Source organism: Sciurus carolinensis, chromosome 9 (genome assembly GCF_902686445.1).
Source record: "Sciurus carolinensis chromosome 9, mSciCar1.2, whole genome shotgun sequence".
NCBI classification, from domain to species: domain Eukaryota; kingdom Metazoa; phylum Chordata; class Mammalia; order Rodentia; family Sciuridae; genus Sciurus; species Sciurus carolinensis.
The window spans coordinates 68,339,979-68,364,600 of NC_062221.1; the positions used below are offsets into that span (position 1 = coordinate 68,339,979).

A 24,622-nucleotide genomic window follows, 5' to 3' on the forward strand; every position below is an offset into this window, starting at 1 on the left:
CATAGGGCAGTGGCCTGGTTGTCTATCTTTGGAATGCATTTTGTTTTCCATATATTCTCTTCTCTCTTTTTTTTTTTTTTTTTTGTATCAGAGATTGAACCCAGGGGCACATAACCACCAAGTCACATCCCCAGTCCTTTTTAATATTTTTAAATTAGAGACAGGGGTCTTGTTGATTTGCTTAGGGCCTTGCTAGTTTGCTGAGGCTGGGTTTGAACTCATGATCCTCCTGCCTCAGCCTCCTGAGTTGCTGGGATTACAGGCGTGTGCCACCATGCCCACCATGGATTTGATTACATGAAGAAGTCAGGGGTCATCATGGGTGGGACTAGAGCTGGGCAGAGAGTCAGATGGATGGCAGTTTTGCTTCCAGCTTGTGACCTTCTCTGGCCTTCTTATTCTTTTCTTGCCTTGTGTCTTGCTAATGCACCAGCTCTTCACCCACAAGGTTGCCTTCCCTCACTCTCCCGACTCTATGTGTGACCATGCATGGGGGTGCTTAGTCAGAGGTATAGTCTCCCTACTTCTGGGGGATGGATTGCTCTGCACCAGATCCTGGGGTCAGTTTGTCTTTCTCTGCACAGAGAACAAGAGTCTTTTCCTTTGTCTTATGCAAAAGCATTCTTCTCTACAGGTGTGTATCTCAGCCCTTCCTATTATGCCTTCTCACACAGTGGGACTTCCGTAGACCAAATAGGCCGCCCAGAACCAAAGGTGAATACCTCTTGCGTGCTAGTACTACTAGCACCAATGGGTTTGAGGAACCCAGCCCCTCATCCTTCCCGTAGTGGGCAGAGTCAAGTCAGCAGAGCAGCATGAAACACCTCAAGGGGGGAAGAGGCTGAGGATGCTGTGTTCACTGAAGTGTCCAGGAAAGCTTCCTGAAGGGAGGTGCAGTTGTGAAAGGCCTTGAAGGGTGAGTTGGACTAAACAGGTGGAAGAGAGGGCCTATGAAGGAATAGAATACTCCTAAAGTAACAGAGCCAGTGCCATAGGAGATACACACATGCGAGGTATATATTACCAGGTAAGTCCTGAATTTGAAGGTGGAAAACTCATGCAGAATTTCTACATTGCAGCCTAGAGGCAGAATCTCTTCTTTGGGAAACCTTAGTCTTTGCTCTGATGGCCTTCAACTAGTCAGAGGAGGCCCACCCACGTTATGGAGGGTACTCTCCTTTACTTTGTGACCACTGATTATTTTAATCACATCTTTTTTTTTTCTTTTTCTTTTTTTAATTTTAATTTTTACAGGTTGCATTTTGATTCATTGTACACAAATGGGGTACAACTTTTCATTTCAATGGTTGTACACAAGGTAGATTCACACCATTCATGTAATCCTACATGTACATAGGGTAATAATGTCTGTCTCAGTCTACTATCTTACCTTCCCCCACCCACTCCTCTACACCATCCAAAGTTCCTCCATTCTTCCCTTGCCCCTCCTGCCTGCCCCCCTCCATTATGTATCATCATCCACTTATCAGAGAAAACATTTGGCCTTTATTTTTTTGGGCTTAGCTTATTTCACTTAGCATGATATTCTCGAACTCCATCCATTTACCAGCAAATGCCATAATTTTATTCTTCTTTATGGCTGAGTAATATTCCACTATGTCTATATACTGCAGTTTCTTTATCCATTCATCAGTTGAAGGGCATCTAGGTTGGTCCACAATCTAGTTATTGTAAAGTGAGCAGCTATGAACATTGATGTGGCTGCATTACTGTAGTATGCTGATTTTAAATCCTTTAGGTGTAAACTGAGGAGTGGGATAGCTGGGTCAAATGGTGGGTCCATTCCAAGTTTTCTGGAATCTCCATACTGCTTTCCAGAGTGGCTTCACCAATTTACAACTCCACCAGCAATGTATGAATGTGCCTTTTCCCTCATATCCACGCCAACACTTATTATTGCTTGTGTTCTTGATAATAGCCATTCTAATTGGAGTTAGGTGAAATCTTAGGGTGGTTTTAATTTGCATTTCTGTAATAACTAGAGATGATGAGCCCTTTTTCATATATTTGTTGATCACCTGTATATCTTCTGCTGTAAACCCCTGTCTCTCACCCTGTACAAAACTCAACTCAAAATGGATCAATGATCTAGGAATTAGACCTGAGACCCTTCACCAAATAGAAGAAAAAGTAGGACCAAATCTTCATCATGTTGGCTTAGGACCAGACTTCCTTAACAAGACCCCCAGAGGGCAAGAAATAAAAGCAAGAATCAATAAATGGAATGGATTCAAACTAAAAAGCTTTTTCTCAGCAAAGGAAACAATCAATAATGTGAAAAGAGAGCCTACAGAGTGGGAGAAAATCTTTTCCACATGCACTTCAGATAGAGCACTCATCTCCAAAGTTTATAAAGAACTTAAAAAACTTTTAATTACATCTTTAAAATACCTTTACAGAAACATCTAGACTAGTGTCTGACTAAACCACTGGTCACCACAGTTGACACATGAAATGAACCATTCCGTGGGCATATTCCAGGAGGTTAAAGCTCTGAGGTGTGAGACATGCAGAGTCCTTGGACCCCCCAGGAGGCCTGGATGAGGCCAGATTTTCCTAAGCCCTTGTTCTATCACACCCTAGTCCTTGCCCCAGGGTTCAGCCTTAACTGTACCTGGGTGAGTCTGAAGATTTTTATTGTTAATGCATAGAAAGCTTAGTTGGGTCAACAAATTAGTGTTTAAGTGAAGAATTTATGCCTCTCACAAGTCATTCAAATTTATGGGGGCCCCAGACTTATGAAAACATAGCCCCAGCTCAGACTGTTCATCTTGGCAGGCAGGCTCAGGCTTTGGGGACCTGCCCCATTATTCCTCTTCCTGTGGGGATCGCCTCACTGCTCAATAAGTCTCTAACCTGTGTCCAAGGGAGGCCCATCAACCTGACATCTAAGGCAGAGGAGGCCTGATTAGCGACATCCAGGGATTCCTGAGCTCTGCTTCATGCAGGGATGGTTATGGAAAGGTGGAAGCAGAGAAGATGTTTAGCCTTTTAGCCCTCTCCCTCTCTTCTTTTTTTTTTTTAATCACTATCAAGAACTATTATTTCCATCCCCAAAGTGAAGGTACAAGTTACATTAGTTATTATTATTGCATATAAAATTACCCTAATACTAAAGCAATAACTATGTCTTCTCTTATAGTGTCTGTGGTTTGGGGTCCAGGTGCAATTTTAGCTGGGTGCCTCTTGCTTGAGGTCCTCATAAGGCTTTGGTCAAGTTGTCAGTCAGGGCTGCAGTCTTCTCTGAAGTCTCATCTGGGGGGCAGGGAGTGGTTATTGACAGGCCTGGGTCCTCATCATGTGGATGTCTGCATTGGGTTGCCTCATTATAAGGCAATAGACTTCTACAAGAGAGAGCAATCTAAGAGAGAAGACAGCAAGAGCCTGAAACAGAAGCCACAATCTTTTTACTATCCTAATCCTAGAAGTGACATTCTGTCATTTCTGCAGTATTCTAATCAATAAAAGCAAGTCACTACATGGATAAAACAAATAGCCTAAAATGGAAGTATGCGCGTGTTTAATTTTGCACTTCAAAAACTATGAAATAAACTGCAACTAATTTGATCATTTTGAGTGACTGACAAAATATTTGCATACTTTAAAAAAGTGAATCATTTGGTGCAGACCAAACCCAAAGGGCTGGGGAATTACACAAGGACAGAAATACCAGGGGACAGTGACCACTGGGGCATTAAGTTTGTCTACCACACAAATACATCCTTTTGCCTTAAAATGATCCCTTGATTTTAGCTCTGACATTATTTTTACCTGAAAATTCATATTTGGTCATGAAAACAAAGGCAAATGTGAAATGCCAAAAATAATATAGAGCTCCAAATATAGAGCTTCTAGGGAATGGCATAAAATGAAAATAGATAGAGATCATGCCAAAATTACTATTTTTTAAATGGAAGATTTAAACTGTAAAGAATAATTTGGAGGCATACTTATAATTTGGAAAATGGAAAAGTGGTCATTTTGGTATGAAAACTTAAAGATGTTATTGGATATTTTATTTTCACATGCAGACGATTTATAGGCATGAACAAAGGGGAAAAAAAAATGACCCTATGTAATTTTCTTGTAAGTGTCAATTCAGCAAAATTAGTCCCCAGCATATTGAGATGTCATAATCACATATAGTTTGAGGGCATCAGTCTGGGGGCAGCTGGACCTGGGGTGATGGAGTGGGGCAAAGCAAGTGGGCATTGTGGTTGGCTCCTCTCAGTTCTTCTGCCCCTGTCTCACCTCCAGAATCATTCATCGCCGCCACCCCTTGAAATCCCAACAGTGACATGAACCATCTGGCTGTGGTTGGGTTTTTGTGCACATTCCCACACATCTGTTGATGGTCTGTTCCCAGAGGGAGCCACAGATATCCTCATGCTCCATTCTAGCCACTAAGGAGGAGGAGAGTGAGTAGGTGGAGTAATTATGAACTGCATAATAATAATTAATAATAGTAATAATAGTGGCATAGGATTTATAGAAAAATAAGAATATAGCAAATAAAGTTTATCAAGCCCTTATATGCCATATGGCACTCTAAGTACATTATATGTGTTTAATCCCCCTGTGATTTGGTATTTCCTGAAACCACAAGAAAAATATTATCTTGATTTTACAGAAGAGGAAACTGAGCAGAGGTAAAGTCCCAGTAGCCACAGTCGAGGAGATGCCCTGTCTGCTCGTGCTCAGCATGCAGATGCGTGCAGATGCTTGTCCCTTTCTTGACCTGAGTGTCCCCTAGGAGATCCTCTCCTTGCTCCTCACTTCCACACTAGGTCAGATGGTCAGAGGCTCATCCCTTTTGTTAAAGACTTGTGTGTGGGTAACGGCTACTGCATTGCTATGGCTGTCTTCTTGCACGTTGATACAGCCCTTAACATCTCACATTTGCCTTTCTTTTCTTTTGATTCTGGGTATAGAATCCAGGATTTCAGACATGCTAGGCAGGCGCTTTACCACTGAGCTCACCCCCATTCCCACATTTTATTTCTATTTGGCTTTATTCCCATAAGGAATTTGAGGTAGTTAAAAACAACAACAAAAACCAAACCAAAAAAACCCCCACAGTACTTCAAGCTAAAAAACCCTTGAAAAACTCATGAGAGAGAAAGCACAGGTCCCAGAAATGAAGGGGAAAGGTGAAGCTCGCTCACCAGGGGGCCGGCACATTACCCTGAGCTCATCCCATCAGCCAGGTCTCGCTTGCAGGTGGCTCCAAAGCTAGATGAGCAGTATGTCCCCAGAACTTCCTCCCCAGTGGCCTATGGGAGGGTAGAGGTGGAGGGCTTTCTTCTAGGTCTATTGGGTGGCAATGTTGTTGCAGAAAGGAATTTCTGCTAGAGGTAGGGGCCAGGGAAGAAAAACCCAAATTGGTCCATGGGAAGTTCACAGTTAATATAAGAGTTAAAATGCAAATATTCCAAAAAATGTTTGTAAGAATCAGTAGGAATTCCTAGGATAGGGTATCAGGAATACTGGGAGTGGGAGTAGGGAGAACAAAGGTCTGTCCAGCTTTGACCCCCTGCAGTCCTTGTTCTCCATCGCAGACCAGCGGTGGAGCCCGGAACATCATCTTGTGAACAGGGAACAGGGCACCTGATTTCCAGGACATGTCTCCCGCTCATTTTAAGGTCACTCAGCGGTTGCCCTGGCCCTACCCACTCCTAGTTTTCTCTCCAACATCCACACAGTAGAGCCTTGCTGCTCGGCACCTCCACGGCCCTGCTCTGGGAAGGCCTCTCCTCCTTAGGTGTGTGTGTGCTGTGTCCATTCCTCTCCAGGTCACTTGCTTTTCACACTGAAATGTGTCTGTCTACAGGTATGCCCCTCTGAGCATGTGTGTGTGTGTGTGTGTGTGTGTGTGTGCGCCTATGTACTCGAGAGCATTGAGTATGCACCTACTGTGTGGAGGATGTGCTAAGCCCCAAGGGCATGAAGGGAATCCTGCTCTCCTAGGACTGACAGCTAGAGGTAGGGGCTGACTGGGGAAGAGACTTAGTATGGCAAGTACTGTGATAAGTACTAAGCCCTGGATACTTGGAGGAGCCCAGAAGTGTTACAGGGATGTCTCCTGGAGGAGGAAATCCTAAATGCTGAGTCTTCCAGGATGCAGACCAGCAGAATGAGCAGTAAAGGCATTCCAGTCATGTAGGTAAGAGGGCGGCAGGGACAAAGAATGTCCCTGTAGCGTAGGGCACAGAGTAACAGGTTAGAAGGTGCCTCGTGAGTATACTGAGTACTTTGACTTTACTCTGCAGGCGATGGGAAATCGCTGGAAAATGTACAGCAAGGACACTTCTGTTCATCCAGGATTTCTCATGGGCCTTAGCTCTGGCGCTGCCTTTTATCCTTTTCTGGTTGCCCTGCCTGTGCCCCCATTCTAGTGGATACCAGGGTGAGGGGAAGTGGCTAGTGCTCCCAGGAGGGGCCCCTCTGGCAGGGCCTCTGCTCCTCACCCTGATCTTGCTCCTTGCTGTTCTGCAGGGAAACACAGGTGTGCTCATGGGCATGCTTCTGGTGTCCTTTGTCATCCTTGTGGCCCTTGTTACTGTGCTGTCTGGCATCGGCGTCGGGGAGCATGTTGGCATGGGCAGTGGTGGCGTCTACTCCATGATCTCCTCCGTCCTCGGCGGGCAGATGGGAGGCACCATCGGGCTGCTCTATGTGTTTGGACAGGTGAGGTTGCCCACAGCGCGACACCCCGCCCCTGCCTGCCCTCTGCATCTTCTCTTCTCACCATCTTCTCTTCCACTTCCTCTTTCTACCTGATGTTAGATGAGGGTGGGGACAGTGGCCCCATTTTATAGGCAAGCAGGCTGGGCTGTGGTCCAGATCCCTGACTCCTTAATCCAGAGCTCCTGTTCCCACTCCTCCCTCATGGATTCCTGATTTGGCAAGGGGCTTGGTCCAGCACCATTCTTGCTGTCTGTCTAGGAAGGGTGTGCCCTATAGCAGCTGGAGCCCAGGTGGCAGCCATGTGACCTGGGACCAGGGCACTTTTGTGCTGAAGAGAGGGTATTTTGCCTGTGTCAAGGGATTTTCTTGGAAGCGGGCCCTTCTCAACTAAGCTGGAGCTCTCAGACACATTTGATGACTCAGGTGACCTTAAGAGAAATACTGAAAGCCCTTGTGTGGACGCCATGTCTGAGAAGGAGAACAGCAATGAGGAGGCCACCTCATTGGGATGGACAAAGGCACCTGAAAACCAGCCAGCAGGGAGAAGTTCTAAGGCTTTCTTAGCTCAAACACAGGGCAGTGACTTAATGCTGAGGAAACAAAGTGTAGACACTAAGAAGCAGTTCTTTGTAAGCATTTCTTAGATTGAAAAAGCTTTCATGGTACCCCAAAGGTGGTTTTAAAAACAGCTTAAATGTAAAGAAGAATACAAGAGTCTCCTCAAGGAAAGCATTGGTCTTGTTTCTTTTATTTTTAGGCAGCACAGGTAAGGAATTTCATCAAAAGTACATCTGATTCTCTAACAGCACAAAGCAGTGTGTGTGTGTGTGTGTGTGTGTGTGTGTGTGTGTGTGCACATGTGCCCGCATGTGTCTGTCTGTCTGTCTGTCTAGGACAGGTGCATGGAAGGCAGATGGGTTGTCACTGACTCTTAAAGAGCACGTACTTTTACCAGAGAAAGTTCTTTAAGAATAGTATAGGTTGGCCATCCTTAATCTGAAAATTCAAAATCCAAAATGCTCCAAAATCTAAATTTATTTGATTTATTTGCTCAAAAGTTTCAGATTTTGAAACATCTCTGATTTCAGATTTTCACATTGGGATGCTCATCCCATGAAGTCTGTGCAAACATACCAAAATCAGAAAAATTCTGAAATCTGAAACATTTCTGATTCCATGCATTTTGGGAGATATTCAAACTAGTGCCTGAGAGGTGAATAGTAAGTGGCTGGAGTACCTTATTCCCCTCAGGATTTGCGCATGGCTCTGCTATTGTAGAGCTAAGTGGGCTGCAGGCTAGACACAGAAGTCCTTGCTTTCCCCACTCCCTGGGCAGGTGACAAGCCAGCTTCTAGAAGCAGGTGCCAGTTCTGAACACCCAGGCTAGAGAGAGGAAACTGGTTCACTGAGTCTCCTTTCGGTGGGCTGATTTGGAAGGAAATCCCAGAAAGGTGTTTTCTCGGCCCTGGCAGCCACACCCGAGAAGCCTCTGTGTCAGCAGCTCTGCTGTTTTGCCCTCTTTCCATTTGGGCCTCGTCAGAAACCTTGGAGTGCCTCTGATCAGTGTCTGCCTCCCGCCTCTGCTCTGTCTGAAGCTCCCCCAGGCTGCAGTCTCTGAGCAGGGTGTGGTGTCTGTTTAATCCTGTAAGTGCTACTGGATTTGGTTTTCTAGTATTTTGTTGGGGACTTTTTGTGCTTATTCATGAGGGACGTTGGCCTGTAGTTTTAGGTGTGACGTCTTTGTCTGGTTTTGGTGTGGGGCTAATACTGACCTCACAGAGTGAGTTGGGAGGTGTTCCCTTCTCTCCTACTATTTTGAAAGAGTTTGATATTAATTCTCTAAATGTTGGGTGGAATTTAGCCATGAGGTGATGGGATTTTCTTTTAGAAAGTTTTGACTTCTAATTTAATCTCTACTTACATGGGCATATTCCATGTTTCTATTCCTTCTGGAGTCAGCTTTGGAAGGTTGTGTCTTTCTAGGGATGTGTCTGTTCCATCTAGATTATCATACTGACATATTATTTACAGATTCCCTTATAATCCAATCTATCTTTATAATCCTCTCTATCTATCCCTTTCAATCCTAATTTTAGTGATTTGGATCTTCTCACTTTTTTTCTAGATCAGTCTAGATAAAGATTGCAAAGAACCAATTTTTTATTTTGTTGATTTTCTCTGCTATTGTTCTGGTCTCTGTTTCATTTATTTCTGCTCTAGTCTTTGTTATTTCCTTCCCTCTGCTTTCTTTGAATAAGGGCCTGGGGCTGGAACTCTGTGGCAGAGCACCTGCCTATCATGTGCAAGGCACTGGGTTTGATTCTCAGCACGACATATAAATAAATAATAAAATAAAAAAGTCCATTGACAACTAAAAAAAATTTTTTAAATAATAAAATAAAATTTAAAAAATAAAAATGGCCCAGGATGTAGATCAGGGGTAAAATGCTTCTGGATTCAATCCCTGGTACTGCCAGAAAATTTAAAAACTAAAAACAACCACTAGAGATGTTTATACAAATCGCCAAGAATGCTTTCCAAGAAAGAGTGGTGTTCAGCTAGGAAGATAGACCTGCTTAAGCAAGAGGTAGACCTGCTTAAGCTAGGAAGGTAGACCTGCTTAAGCTAGGAAGGTAGACCTGCTTAGGGTAGTTGGCTTGCTGTACGGAAGGCCTGGCAGTCACTGAGCGTCCATACCTTGTGACCGAGCTCAGACCAGTCTTGAGATGGCTGTTTTGAGCCAGGTGTGGTGAAGTCCTTGAGTTCTGGGCTACTTCTCTGAACATAGATGACTAAGCTGCAGGGTACCCCAAGGTAGTTTTTGCATAAACATAATGATACTCTTAGTATGTTTGTTTTTATTTTTCCTTTATGAATTCTTATAAAATGGCAAAATGATCTTCACTGTGGTCGGTTAACGCATCAGACATAATGTAAGGAAAGTGAGCTGCCTCCACCCAAGGTCACCAGCGTCAACAACTTGTGTTGTCTTCCACCACTCCAGTCACATACCTGTGGGTTTTTGAAGAACTTGCTTATTTTTATAAAAATGGGGACAAAGTTCATACTCTATTCCATAGCATGGGGGGCCTCACTTAACCCGAAGTCAGATATTCCTCTAGGTCAGTGCTTTCAACTAGTACTTTACGAGCATAATACTTACCGGATATCAAATAATATGAACATACCTAATTTATGGGCACATTTCCGTCCTCTGTTTAATTTTTCTGTGTTAGTAGTTTTATTCCTTTTTCATTGCTAATAGTCTACATTTTTGCAGTCTCTCTTTTCTTTTTAATCAGGTTGCCAGGGGTTATCTATTTTATTGATTTTTCTTATAGGGTCAGCTTTTGATTTTTGGGCCATTTCTCTGTTATTGTTCTTCTAATTCTTCAATTTTATATTTCTTTATATTAAATACTTCCTTTTACTCTCTCATTTATTTATGTTCATCTTTGTGTGACTTTTCACTTAATACTTTGTTCCTTTATTTTTCTTTCTCTTTCAACAAGTAAAACCATTAAGGACTAAATTTTTTTTTCTCCTCTGGATACAAGTTTGGTTGTGTCTCTTGGGTTTTAGAATTCTCCTGTTCATTGCTTTATAAATAATTTTAAAATTTTATTTTTTACTACTTCCGACTTTGCCAACAGGGGTCAAATTTATTTACATTGCATTTTCCCCTAATTGATGTGGCATTTTGTTGTGCTTTTAGTTCTACTAGTGGTAGCAGACAATCCTTCTAAGTCATAATTAACCCATAATTAAACATATTTTTCTTTTTCCTATTTCCTATTTCTTTTACTTTTTCTACTCCTTCTAGCCAAGACATGTTATTTACTATCTCCTCCCTGACCAAATATGAAATCTCTTTCCCACTCTCTATAAATACCCTCTCCCCTTTCCTAAACACTTAAATTTTGAAAGGATAATTTGACTTTAGACTATTATTTCTTCTCCTTAAAGTCAGTCTCTTTGACTTCAAGAATCCTTATTTACAACTTATATTGTAACTTTCCAGTGGCATTACCATCATCTATTCAGCATTAGCAAAGTGTTTTATGGTATTTATAAGCTAGTCCCTATTTCTTCTTCTTTGGTAGCTAATAATAAAGTCACAATGATAATGCCAATAGTTATTATTTCTATTAACTCCAAGTATGAGTCAGATATTGGTCTAGGGCTTTGTACAAATTATTGCATTTAATCATCCCAATAACCTTCTGAAGTCAGTACTGTTATTATCTGTATTTCACAGGTGAGAAAATGAGGCACATAGAGTTTGAGAGACTTTCCCAATTCACACAGGGTTTGGCCTTACATGGCTTCATAGTGTATGGACCTAATCACCAAAAAGGTCTTTCAAGCATCCCAGAGAGCTGTTGTGGCAACTTGAGCATATAGGTGCAAACCCCAAAGAGGGCTCTACTGGAATTACTGGAAACATAAGTGGTATGTACAGCTTGGCCCCCTCATGTAAGCAAGTACTATTCTGTAAATTTTGGAATTTGCTCCAGATGCAAATGGTCACATTCAAGTTCTGGTATCTTCTTCTGCATGTGGGTGACATGGGATACCTGGGAAGGTGTTGCCCATACAAATGATCATTATTACTCCATTCTTGTCACTTGGTTTTTATTTATTTATTTATTTATTTATTGCCATGCTGGGGATTGAACCCAGGGCCTTGTGCTTGCAAGGCAAGCTCTCTACCAACTGAGCCATATCCCCAGCCCGTCACTTGGTTTTTAAATTCAGATAAATATGACCATGAAAATTCCTGTTGACCTGGCCAAATGCTAATGACATAGCATTCTTAGCACCATCACACTCTTAGTGTTAAGTCAAAAGAAAATCTGAGTTCTGAGGTGAATGTAGGGAAACACAAGTCACTCTCTTTCTCTTCCTGCCCTCTCTACCTCTTTCTATCAGAAATAACTGTATTTCCTCCCCATTTCTAATGTGGACAGAAATGCCTACTGTTACGGGACACTGGGAGGGCTGGAATAACTGTTTAAGCTAAGTGCGTAGATTTTGGAGAACATTGACAAAAATGGTGTATGCTGAATATTCTCAGTGACAAGTGGGGCCATGTGTGTGTGTGTGAGCTCCCCTCAGACACAGAGCTCGTGTCACCCTCCTGGCCTTTGCATGGCAGGGCTGGGGCTTAGCAGTGCCTGCCTCCCAAAGCACTTTTTATTCAATCAGCCCAGCACAAAATATTCCTTGGATGCTTGTGACATACTTAGCAAATGCAGGGGACTTGAAGAGGTGTAAATCAGCTATTTTTTTGAAGATGTTTGCATTCCTGGTAGTGGCTCGCTGAATGTCACTATATTACTTCTATACATGACATATAGGAGGTGGACGCAGATAATGAATTGAATGGAACTGGCAGTGAGCATAACGTTTGTTCAGAAAATGGAGATGAAGAAAGGCTTGATGGAAAGGGGTGTCTCCAAGGAGGCCCTACGGGGTTTGTTCCCTGGGGGAATGACAAGAGCAGGGCAAGAGGGATGAGAGTGACCGCTGACTCTGGGGGCCCGTGAAGGGATGAACCTGAGGAGTGAAGGGGGCTGAGACTGAGGATTAGGCAAAGTCAGGTGGGATTTTCAACTATTGATTTATCTTTCAAATATTTTCCCCCAAAAAGTAAAATCATGGCTTAGAGGCAAATATAAAACGAGCTTTTAACTCCTCCATCAGTGGAGGAGCCGACAGGATGAGGAGCAGGGAGAAGCTAGGTGTGGATGTTCAACCCACAGATTCATGGGCAGTTTACCAAATAAAGACAAGGGCAAGGTTGCTAGGTGAGATCCAAATCTAGTTGATGTCTTCCCGTACAACAAACTCTAATCTTTTGGGCTATCTGTTCCCCTGGATAAAAGTTACTTGTATTTCTACTAGGAAAAAAAAATCTGTAAGTTAACATGTAACTTTACTAAGTCTGGGATATTTAGTACATTTAATCAATAGTGAAAGGTAAGTTGAACTGAGTACATTCACCTAGATTTCCTTGGGTAGCTTTTGTAACATATGACCTTGCAAAGATGTGCCGTCCCCTTTTTTTTCTATTTCCAAGTTTTAGATAATTTCAGAAATAATATTAACCTACAAAGAAACGTGGAAACGCTGGTTTGCCACAGTGCCCTGCCGTAGCTCTGAAGAGGGGACCCCCTGCTTGTTCTTGTTCTAGATTTAGTTCTTGAATAGTGCAGACAGAGACATCCAAAGGCCTCTTCCACCCAGCCTCCCCGCCCTTTCCTCTCATACCCTCTTCATCTTTGTTACCTCTGGCAGTCGGCTCTCAGCTTGGGCTCAGTGCTCATTCTCCCCTTGGTCAAGACATGGACATAGAAATGGGGCCTGAGGCAGATTCCCAGGTGAGAAGGGCAGGGTATCCTGTGCTGTTTCCTTGCTGCTGAGCCTGGGCTGGCGCCAGTCTTTGTCTTGTCGGGGCAAGCAGGGTGCTCTGTGCAGGGGGTCTGCCCAGGGGCTCCCGAGGCTTCTCTGTCCACTGGCTCTTCTCATCTGGAATGGCTGCAGTGTGTTGCAGGTGCCATGTACATCACTGGCTTCGCTGAGTCCATCTCGGATTTGCTGGGCCTCAGGAATATCTGGGCTGTGCGAGGAATTTCAGTTGCCGTGCTTCTGGCCTTGCTGGGAATCAACCTAGCAGGTGTTAAATGGATCATTCGACTCCAGCTACTACTGCTGTTCCTGCTGGCTGTGTCCACGCTGGACTTTGTGGTGGGCTCTTTCACCCACCTGGACCCAGGTAAGCCCCTCAGGGTTTGGTATGTGGCTTATCCTGTGGATCTGTACTGCCTTGTGAATGTTGATAGGTGTGAATCTGGAGACGATCCTCCCGCCACCGGTTGTACCTACAATTAGTGTGGGCCGTTCCTGATCAGGTGAGTAGGTATGTCTTGGTGCGAATTCCCAAAGTCTCTTTTCACACACACTTTTCACGTCACACTTTTTCTGTTTCCTTTCCTTTCCTTTTTAAAACAAAACTCAGAAAACTTAGATTAAAAGAATGAGCCGAAGTACACAGATAGAGATTAAATTGATAATAGTGATTAGAAGACTGGGCAAGAAATAAATATATGGGTGTAGAGAAGATAAATAGACTTTAATTTTATCTGCCTTTTTTTCTTTTTTTAAGGACTTTGCTTGCTTAGAGTGTGTGAGGCTCTGGGTTTGATCTTTAGCACTGTGAATGAAGGACTTTATGTAAATACAACCAATATTAACAATTTCTGGGAGGTAGGGACAGATATATGCTTGATGATTTATGGTTTTCTGTGCTAAATTATTTTTTCAAAATAAAAATATGCATCCATTCACTAAGTTTAATGAAAACAACCAACCAGGTATAGTTTTGCCCCTTTGGAGATGTATCCCGTCTTTATAAGCAGTCCATCACTATTTAACCTAACCCTGGGTTTTCCTCAGCCTTGAGGATGCTTGGCAACTCAACCCTACTGCCTTAGGCCTTGAGTGACAAGCTCTTACCCACAGTGTCCTAACTCTGCAGCTTTCTGATTTGCTCTGGTTTGGTATCAAGGCCAACTTTGCTTCTCTACAGAATGCAGAACCATTCCTAGAACACTAGAAAAAAGGCCACGACTTGATGTTTTTCACTTCAGGGACCCTGTCTTTATATGACAGTATGACCAAACAACTTAACTAGATTATGGATGAGGAAAGAAAGATGGAGCCCCTAGCTGTGTTTAAAACAAAACAAAACACACAGCATGGACCGTGACCTGTACAGGTGGGTATGGTAGCTACATTTGACACTTGCATGGTGCTTGACACTTTACGTGGCTTATCTTGTTTAATTCTTTCTTTCTTTCTCTTGTGGTGCTGGGGATTGAGCTCAGGGCCTTGTGCATGTGAGGCAAGCACTCTACCAACTGAGCTGTATCCCAGCCCTCTTGTTTAATTTTTATCAGAACATTTTAAAGTAAGAACAGCTATACCCATTTTGCAGATGAGGAAACTGAGGCTCAACGATCCTATTTGTGGGTCTGCATGGCAGAGCTGGTTTGAAATTAGGTTTCTTTGTCACTACAACTGAGCTGATCCCTGAGGTGGGAAGCAAACCTGTTTTTACACTCCATGATGGCAACTCTGCTTTCCCCTTCTGGGCTGCATCTGATGTGTGTCCTAAGCAGTCTTACCTTTTATCACAGTGCTGGTGTGGAAAGGTTAGAATTCGGTTAGTATACACTGGTCTGGCCTCCTCATTTCTTTATACACCGTAGTTGTTCTGTTGGAAAATTGTAGCTCCCGAAAATTCCTTGAACGTCCCTACTGTATGGCATCGTGGGCCCTTCCTCAGAATCCCCAGGATGCCCCATGATCCAGCACCTAACCGTTAACTCCTGTACAGAAGAGGTCCCCAGGGCCCACTGCAGTACTCAGGGCCATGGCGGCATCCACACTGCTCACCTGAAGCCTGGTTCTTGTGTCTTGCTGTTTGGAACATGTCCATTGGAGGGAAGGGCGATTTTTCCCCTTGGCCTTGAACCGTCTTACACAGGGGCCTCCATACTGAGGGAGACTTACTGGCCTTTGCCTGCCAAACTGTCAGTTGAGGGAGAAAGCACCCACTCTAGTCCCTGATTCCTGGGTGTCTTCACAGTTGCTGAAACAGCACAGTTAAATTGCAGGGCAATCCTTCTGGCCTCTCTGAAATCCTACTAGTCTGATGTGTTTTCCTTCTTTTTGATTAGAAGTTTTCTTGGCTGCTCTTCTAAGTTTCTCCAAATATTTCTCCTTCCTTCTGGTCAGTACATTAGCAGGGTGTAGTGTGAACCGAAATTTATTTTCAATTATTCCCATAGCAACTGGCCCCTCTAGAATCTGTTTTTGGTATCACTGATGTTTTATACGGGCTGGTTTTTTTGTGGTTAAAAATCCAAACTGAAACCAGACCATAAACCTTCAGAATGGGTTTAGCAGAATGATTTTAGCTATTGAAAAAAAAAAAAAAAAAAAAAGACATATACATAGAGATTTGAAAAAAGACTGGAAGGAACTATGCCTAAGTATTAATGATGATTGTCATCTATGGAGATGACATGTGGCTATATTATTTCTTTTGATTCAATTGACTAGTGTTACTTTAAAAAAAAATTAATAGATGTTTTGGAGCAGGTTTAGGTGGGAAGAGAACTGAGCAGATAGTACAGAGGGTCCCACCTGCTTCCTCTCTCCCTCCCTCACCACGGCTTCCCCTGTTCACATGTGCATTAGTGTGGGACATTTGTTAACAAGTGAGGAACCACTTCTGACATATGATTATTAACTGACACCTGTAGTGCAGGGTTCACTCTTGCTGTTGCATGCTCTACGCATTTTGGAACTGTGCAATGCCGTGTGTCCACCAAGACAGACTCTCACAGAACAGCGTGTAAACCCCTGTGCTCTGCCTGTTAAACCCACCCGACTGCCGCTCCCGCCACCGCTCATCTTTTCACTGCCTCCACAGTTTCGTCTTTTCCAGAATGTCATATAGTTGGAATCATGCAATATGTAGCTTTACCAAATCGGCTTCTTTTACTTACTAATATGCACTTTGGATTCCTCCATGTCTTTTTGTGGCTTGATAGCTCATTTTTTTAAAAATTATTTATTGCCAATATTTTTGCAAACATTTAAAAAAATCTCATGGATCTTGAGAGTATAATCTATGTAAAGCCCATCTACCTGGTGGCTCATTTTTAGCAAGGAAACACTATTCTCCAAAAATAGCTGCATGTAAGTTAACATGCCTCACATGTTCCAGGCAAGTGCTCTGCCACTGAGCGACAGCCCCAGCCTGCTAGCTCATTTTTTAAAAAGTTTTTAAAAATATTTTTTTAGTTGTTGATGGAACTTAATTTAATTTATTTATTTATATGCAGTGCTGAGGATCGAACCCAGGGCGTCACACATGCCAGGCAACCGCTCTACCACTGAGCCACAACCCCAGCCCACTCATTTCTTTTTACCACTGAATAATATTTTGTTGTCTTGATGTGCCTCGTTTATCTCTCCATTCACCTGTTGAAGGACATTGGTTACTTCCAGTTTTTCAGCAGTTATGAACAAAACGGTTATAGACATCCTTGTTCAGGTTTTTGTGATGATATTTTTTCAGCTCACTTAGATAAATCCCAAGGAGCATGATTGCTAGATCATATGGTAAGACCGTGTTTCTCTCTGAAAGAAACTACCAAACGGTCTTCTTCTGAAGCAACCATAATATTTTGCATTTTGAATGAGTTTCTGTGGCTCTGTCTTTGTTGGCAGTTGGCACGTCAGTGTTCTGGATTTTGGCTCTGCTGGGAGCGCTGGTATCTCATCGTTTTAATTTGCAGTTCCTTAATGACATCTGATATTCAGCATATTTTCATATGCTTATTTGCCATCTGTGTATCATCTTTCATCTTTGGTGAACTGTCTCAATACTGTGCCCTTTTGAAAATTGGATTGTTTTCTTCTTTTGAATTTTAAGGGTTCTTTGCATATTTTGGATATAAGCCCTTTGACAGATATGTGTTTTGTAAATATTTCCTTCCAGTCTGTGATTTGTCTTTTCATTTCCTTAACTATGTCTTTGGTAGAGCAGAAATTTTTAATTGTTATGAAGCGTAACATATTAAGTTTTTCTTTAATGGATCATATACTGGATGTCACCTAACTTTTTCTCCTATGTTCTCTTCTAGAAGTTTTGGTTTTTTTAAAAAAAATTTTGTTTATGAACACATATTAATTGTCCACATTCATGGAGTTCAGTGTGTAGTTCCAAACATTCACCTAGCATGCACTGATCAATCCAGCCTCCCTTTTCTACCTATCTCCCTGCCCTTGTACCTTCCCAATCTCTAGTAATCACTGTTCTATTTCACTTTGATTCTTTTTTCAGTACTGAGGATTGAATCCAGGTGTGCTCCACCCCTGAACTATATCCCTAGCCCTTCTTATTTTTTATTTTGAGACAGGGTCTTGCTGATTTTCCTGGCTGACCTTGAATTTATGATCCTCCTGTCTCAGCCTCCCAAGTAACATAGTACAGATGTGTGCCACTGCCCCCAGCTAGGTTGACTTTTTCTTTCTTTCTTTTTTTTTTAATTTTGGTACTAAGAATTGAACCCAGGGGTGCTTAACCACTGAACCACATCCCCAGCCCTTTATTATATTTTAATTAGAGACAGGGTCTCGTTGAGTTGCTAAGTTCCTCACTAAGTTACTGAGACTGGCTTTGAACTCTCCATCCTCCTGTCTCAACCTCCTGAGCCGCTGGGATTACAGTCATGCACCACCGTGCCTGGTCTTTTATTTATTTTTTAATGTTTTTAGCTTCCACATGTGTGTGTATGACAGAGAGAGAGACAGACAGACAGAGAGAACTTGTTCTCTGCTTCCAACCATTTTGCTTCAGATGACAGGATTTAATTCTTCTTTGTGGCTGAATAATACTCCATTGTGTTTATATATATTTTCTTTATCTATTCATCTGTAGATCCTATTCATCTATGGATCCCAGGCTGATTCATATCTTTGCTTTTGTGGATAGTACCACAATAAAACATGATGATGCAGGTGTCTCTTTGGTATGCTGATTTCACTTCCTTTGGCTGTACACCCAGAAGTGGGAGAGCTGGATCTGGATCATGTAGTAGATCTTTTCTTAGTTTATTGAGGAACCTCAATATTGTTCTGTATAATGGTTGTACTAATCTACATTCCCACCAACAGTATCTAGGAATTCCTCTTTCTCTATATTCTTGCCAGGATTTGTTATTTTTATAATAGCCATCCTAAGTGCAGTGAGTGAGATGGTATCTCATTGTAGTTTTGATTTCATTTCCCTGATGGCTAATGACATTCCCTGTTTTTTTTCATATATTTGTGGGCCATAAATATATGCATTTCTTCTTTTTTAGAAATGTCTCTTTGGATCATACCCCATTTTTTTCTTCCCTGCAGGGTTGGGGATTGAAACTTGGGGCCTTACACATGCTAGGCAAGTACGTACCACTGAGCTACACCCACAGCCCATTTGTCCATTTTAAACAGAATTGCTGGGGTTTGTTGTTATTTTCTGAGTTCCTTAGGTATTATTGATATTAACCCTCTGCCAGATGAATAGTTGGCAAGTATTTTCTCCCATTCTGTAGGTCGTCTCTTTGCTCTGATGATACATCATTTCCTTTGCCATGCAGATACTTTTTAGTTGGTGCACTATCATTTGTCAATTTTTGCTTTTGTTTCCTGTGCTTTTTGGATCCTAACCAGAAGATTATTGCCTGTATCAATGCTTGAAGTATTTCAACCCCTATGTATTTTTCTATTAGTTTCAGTGTCTCTGGTCTTACATTAGATCTTCAATCCATTTTGAGTTGCTTCCTGTACAGGGTGAGAGGTAGCAGGCAGGTTTCAGTCTTCTGCATGTGGATATCCAGATCTCCCAGCACCATTTATTGAAGAGGTTGTCGTTTCTCTAACAGATGTTTGTTGTTGTTCTTTTTAGATATACATGACAGTAGAGTGTATTTTGACATAGTATGCATACGTGGAGCATAACTTCCCATTTTCGTGTTTGTACATGATGTGGAGTTTCACTGGTCCTGTATTCATATATAAACAAAGGAAAGTTATGTCTGCTTCATTCTACTATCTCTCCTATTCTCATCCCCCTCCCTTCCTTTCATTCCCCTTTGTCTAATTCAATGAGCTTCTATTCTTCCCTATCTCCCTGCCCCCATTTTGTGTTAGCATCTGCATATCAGAGAGAACATTTGGCCTTTGATTTTTTGGGACTGGCTTATTTCACTTAGCATGATAGTATCCAGTTCCATCCATTTACCAGCAAATGCCATAATTTCATTCTTCTTTATAGCTAATTCCATTGTATACATATACCACGTTGTCTTTATCCATTTATCTGTTGAAGGGTACCTAGGTTGGTTCCATAGCTTAACTATTGTGAATTGAGCTGCTATAAACATTGGTGTAGCTGAGTCACTATAGTATGCTGATTTTGAGTCCTTTCGAGTGGGATAACTGGATCAAATGGTGATTCTATTCCAAGTTTCCTGAGGAATCTCCATACTGCTTTCCAGAGTGGTTGTACTAATTTGCAGTCCCACCAGCAATGTATGAGTGTACCTTTTCCCCCACATCCACGCCAACATTTGTTGTTACTTGTATTCTTGATATTTGCCATTCTGACTAGAGTAAGATGGAATCTTAGTATTAATTTGCATTTCTGTAATTGCTAGAGATGTTGAACATTTTTTCATATTTTTATTGACCAGTCGTGTTTCTTCTTCTGTTAAGTACCTGTTCAATTCCCTTGCCCATTATTGATTGAGTTATTTATTTATTTGGTGTTTTTGAATTCTTCATTTATCCTGGAGATTAATGCTCTATCTGAGCTACAGGTGGCAAAAATTTTCTCCTGTTCTGTTGGCTCTTGGTTCACATTCTTGATTGTTTCTTTTACTGTGATGTAGCCTTTTAGTTGATACTATCCCATTTATTGATTCTTGATTTCACTTGCACTTTAGAAGTCTTGTTGAGGAATGTTTCCTCAACCTACATGATGGAGACTTGGGCCTACTTTTACTTCTAGTAGGTACAAGGTCTTTGGTTTAATGCCTAGGTCCTTGATCCACTTAGAGTTGAGTTTTGTGCCGGGTGAGAGATAGGGATTTAATTTCATTTTGCTATGTAGGGATTTCCAGTTTTCCCAGCACCATTTGTTGAAGAAGCTATCTTTTCTCCAATGTACATTTATGGTGCCTTTGTCTAGTCCGAGTTAACAGTATTGTGAAGGTTTGTTTCTGTGTCTTCTATTCTGGACCATTGGTCTTCATGTCAACAGATGTTTTTGGTGCCTTTGTTAAGAATCAATTGGCTGTAGATGTGTGCATTTTTTTTCTGAATCCCTTTTCTGTTCCATTGGTCTGTGTGTCTGTTTTATACAGCATTCAGTGCCATACTGTTTTGATTACTATAGCTTTCCAGCATGTTTTGAAGTCAAACAGTATGATATCTCCAGCTTTGTTTTTTTTTTTTTTTTTTGCTCAAGATTCCTTTGCCTACTTGGGGTCTTTTGTACTTCCACATGAATTTTTTTGCATGTACACGAGATACTGGGAATTTAACCCAGGGTGCTCTAGCACTGAGCTATACCCCATACCTTTTTTTATTTTTGAGACAGGGTCTCACTAAGTTGCTGAGGCTGGCCTTGAATTTGTGATCCTCCTTCCTCAGCCTCCTGAGTTGCTGGGTTTATAGGTGTGCACCACCACACCAGCTTCTATGTGAATTTTTGGATTGTTTTTTCTAGTCTGTGAAGAATATCATTAGTTTTTTGATGGAGATTGCATTAAATCTGTAGATTATGTTGTATAGTGTAGACATTTTAACAATGTTCTTTCAATCCCTGAAGATGGGAAATCTTTATCTTTTTGTGCCCTCTTTGGTTTCTTTTTTCAGTGTTTTGTAGTTTTCTTCACAGAGGTCTTTCACTTGCTTGATTAATTTATTCTTAGGTATTTTATCTTATTTTTGTAGCTATTGTGAATGGAATTGATTTCATGATTTTTTTTTCTCAGCAAATTTGTTGTTGATTTATAGAAGTTTTGTGTTTCACATTTAAGTCTATGATCAACTTTGAGTAATTGTTTTGTGAAGGGTGTATCTAGATTATTTATTTATTTGTATATGACTGTTCAGTTTTTCAAGCACCATTTTTTTTAAAAACACTATTCTGTCTCCACTGAATTGCCTTAGCTCTTATGTCAAAGATCGTTGGCTCTATTTATGTGGGTCTGTTTCTGGCTGTCTATTCTATTCCATTGATGTATGTGCATTCTTTCTCCATTCCACACCACTGGAATTATCATAGCCTTATTGTACATCCTACAGTGGATTGTGCCTGTCTTCCAACTGTGTTTTTTTTTTTTTTTTTTAACTAATGTTGGTTTTTAAATCAGAAAAAATATTTTAAATATAATTAAACTGAACTTTGTTTCTTTTTTTAAAATATTTTTAGTTGTAGATGGACACGATATCTTTATTTATTCATTTTTATGTGGTGCTAAGGATCACATGTGCAAGGTAAGCACTCTACCACTGAGCTTCAGCACAAACCCTATTTTCCTTTCTTTAAATATCAATGACAAAAAAAATCCTAAAATATATAATGTAAAAATGTAGAAAGTGTAGTAAAAGATGGAAGTTCCCTTCTTCAGCCATTTTTTTTCCCACTTCTCTCTAGAGGGAGATTGGCATGCGTGTTGTCTATTGCTATCAAACAAATTTCTTGAAAATGTAGTGGCATAAAACATCAGTAAACATTTACCTCTGGCCTTCCCTGTGGGCCAGGAATGTGGGTGTGACTTAGCTGGTGGTGGGGGCTCCAGGTCTCTTGTGAGGTCCAGGTGGGTGCCAGCAGTGCTGTGGTCATCTGAAGGCGCAAGAAGGTCTCGTTGGCGGGTCATGGTCCGTGGTTGGTGGGAGACCTCAATGCCTCTCTACGTGGTCCTTCCTTGAGAGCTGCTTGAGTGTGTCAAGACAAGGGCCGGCCGATTCCTCCAGAGCCACCAGAGACAAAGGAAAGGCGGAAACTCCTTCTTATGATCTAGCCTCAGAAGCCACTTAGTGGCACCACCCTCGTAACCTACGTGTTTGGGTGAGTCACTGAGTCTGCTTCAGAGGGAGGAGAATTAGTTTCCACCTTTCAAATGGATAAGTTTCAGTGAATTTGCAGGCATATTTTTAAGCCATGGTAATTAATTTTAAAATCAGAACAAAATGGTCTTTTTAAATACATGTACACTACATTTTTCTCCAAAAAAAATCCTGAACTCTATAAAGTGAGAGAGTGAAAATTTCCTCTTTCCTTTCTCCCACTCTTACACTCCAGCAGGCGTTAGATGAGCATGTATCTTTGCAGTCTATTTTCTACACATGTGTGAACACACATGCAGGTGTGCCTGCACATAAACACATACAGCATAGTTCTTTATAAAAATGTAATTAAATTCCACATTGTTCTGCTTCTGGCCCCTTCCCCCACTCTCTTCCATCTCGTGGATATCAATGCCAGTATATTTAGGATTCCCTCATTCTTTTTCAATATCTGCAAGGCATTCCACTTTACAAATGTAAAGTTCTTTGTAATTAAAGATTAATTTATTGGTAGTTGTTTAGATTTTTCTAGTTTGCGGCCATTTCAAATGTTGATGTGAACATGCTGTACCAAAGTTGGAGCTTATTTTTTGCAGGATTAAGTCTTAAAAATAGAATTCATAGAACAAAGGTCAAGCACATTTTAAATTTTGTTAGATGCTGCCAATTTGCTTTCCAATAAGGTTGTTCCATTTTGAACTCTCACTAACAGTACATAAAGAGTTATTGATTCCCCATATCTTGGAAAATATTGGATAGGTTTAATCTTTTAGATTTCTGTCATGCGATAGGCAGAAAAAAAGTAATCATTTATATTTGTTTTTCTTCAATCATTAATGAGGATAATTTTTTCATATTTTTATTGACACTTATGCTTCTTTTTCTCTGAGTTGTCTATACTCTTTCCCTATTTTTCCATTAGGTTATCTTACTCTTTAATGATTTACAGAAACTTTTCTACCTTAACCATTAATCCATACAAAACAAATATTTGTTTAGTTTTCTTTAGTGACAGACAATGTTTGTTATATATGTTGAAAAATTTTTCCTAATATGTCATTTGTCCTTTTAAAATTGACTTTATATGTAATGGAAGTAATATGTATACATAAATATATTCATTTTTTGAGCCAAATTGGTACTCTGATTGCTTGTTTTCTCTTGTATTTTCCAGCTCTTCTTGAAATTAAGCACTTCTTGTAATAGTTTCTAGGGCTGCCCCAACAACTCCCAGCTTAAAACGGCTGAAATTTATTCTCTCACAGTTCTGGAGCTGGAAATATGAAATCCAAGGTGTCAGGCAGGGCCAGTCTCCCTGGAGAGCCCGAGAGGAGGATCCTCCGGAGCCTCTTCAGCTTGAGGCAGTGGTACTCCTTCCTCAGCCTCCATCTCTATGTGACCTTCTCCTCCTGCTTCTGTGCACTATGTGAGGACAACTCGTCACTGGGAACAGTCTGACTTAGGTAATCCAGGCTGATCTCGCCTGAAGTTCCTTAAGTTCATCTGCAAACTGCAGACCATTTTTCTAAATATGGTCTCATTTGTAGTTTCCCAGGGTCAGGGGTGGACATCTTTTAGGGGTTACCACTCAAACCACAATATTCCATTGTTTTTTATTTGCCTTATTTTCTAAAATTTTATTACCATTAAAAAAATGTTCCATAGAGCTTTCAAATAACTTATGGCGTTTCCCCCAGTGCCCACTCTGTTAGGGTCTCCTTGTTGGAGCTTCTTCCTTGGCTTTACTTTTCCTGGATGGATGATTTCAGGGTCTGGGTCTTCACCCTCACTGCTCTGCTTCCAGGGGTTGCTCTCTATTCTCTGGATCCCAAATCATCCTCTCTGCCTACAAGAGAAATGTCACTTTTCTACCTTCACTGTAATTGGCAGGATATATAAAAATCTGGGTCGAAAAGAATCTTGGAGTCCTTATCACTTCATCTTCTAGCATTGATTCAGTGGCACCAGGAGTTTGGTTATTCTGATTTCTGTTCTTGGTAGGTAACCCGTTTTTTTCTTTTCCATGTATTCGTGGTATTCCCTTTACCTAAAATGTTCTAAAATTTCATAATGAAAAATTTGATTCATTGACCTGGGCACTTTCAATATGGAATTTTTTATTATTTCTTGGATAATTTCCTCCCCTTTGTTTTGTTTCTTTACTTTTTCCCCCCTCAAATTCTGACTATAGTAGTCCCTTCTTAACCATAGTTTT

At 41.3% G+C, this 24,622-nt stretch overlaps 1 protein-coding gene across 1 annotated transcript in view; it reads left to right on the forward strand.

Moving 5' to 3' along the window:
• Positions 1-24,622, forward strand: part of Slc12a8 (solute carrier family 12 member 8) — a 137,754-nt gene that overhangs the window by 20,247 nt on the left and 92,885 nt on the right. Inside the window, exons 3-4 of the mRNA XM_047564956.1 lie at positions 6,517-6,708; positions 13,255-13,486. Of these exons, the coding sequence (XP_047420912.1) occupies positions 6,517-6,708; positions 13,255-13,486 (424 nt within the window). The remainder of the gene's footprint in view (positions 1-6,516; positions 6,709-13,254; positions 13,487-24,622) is intronic.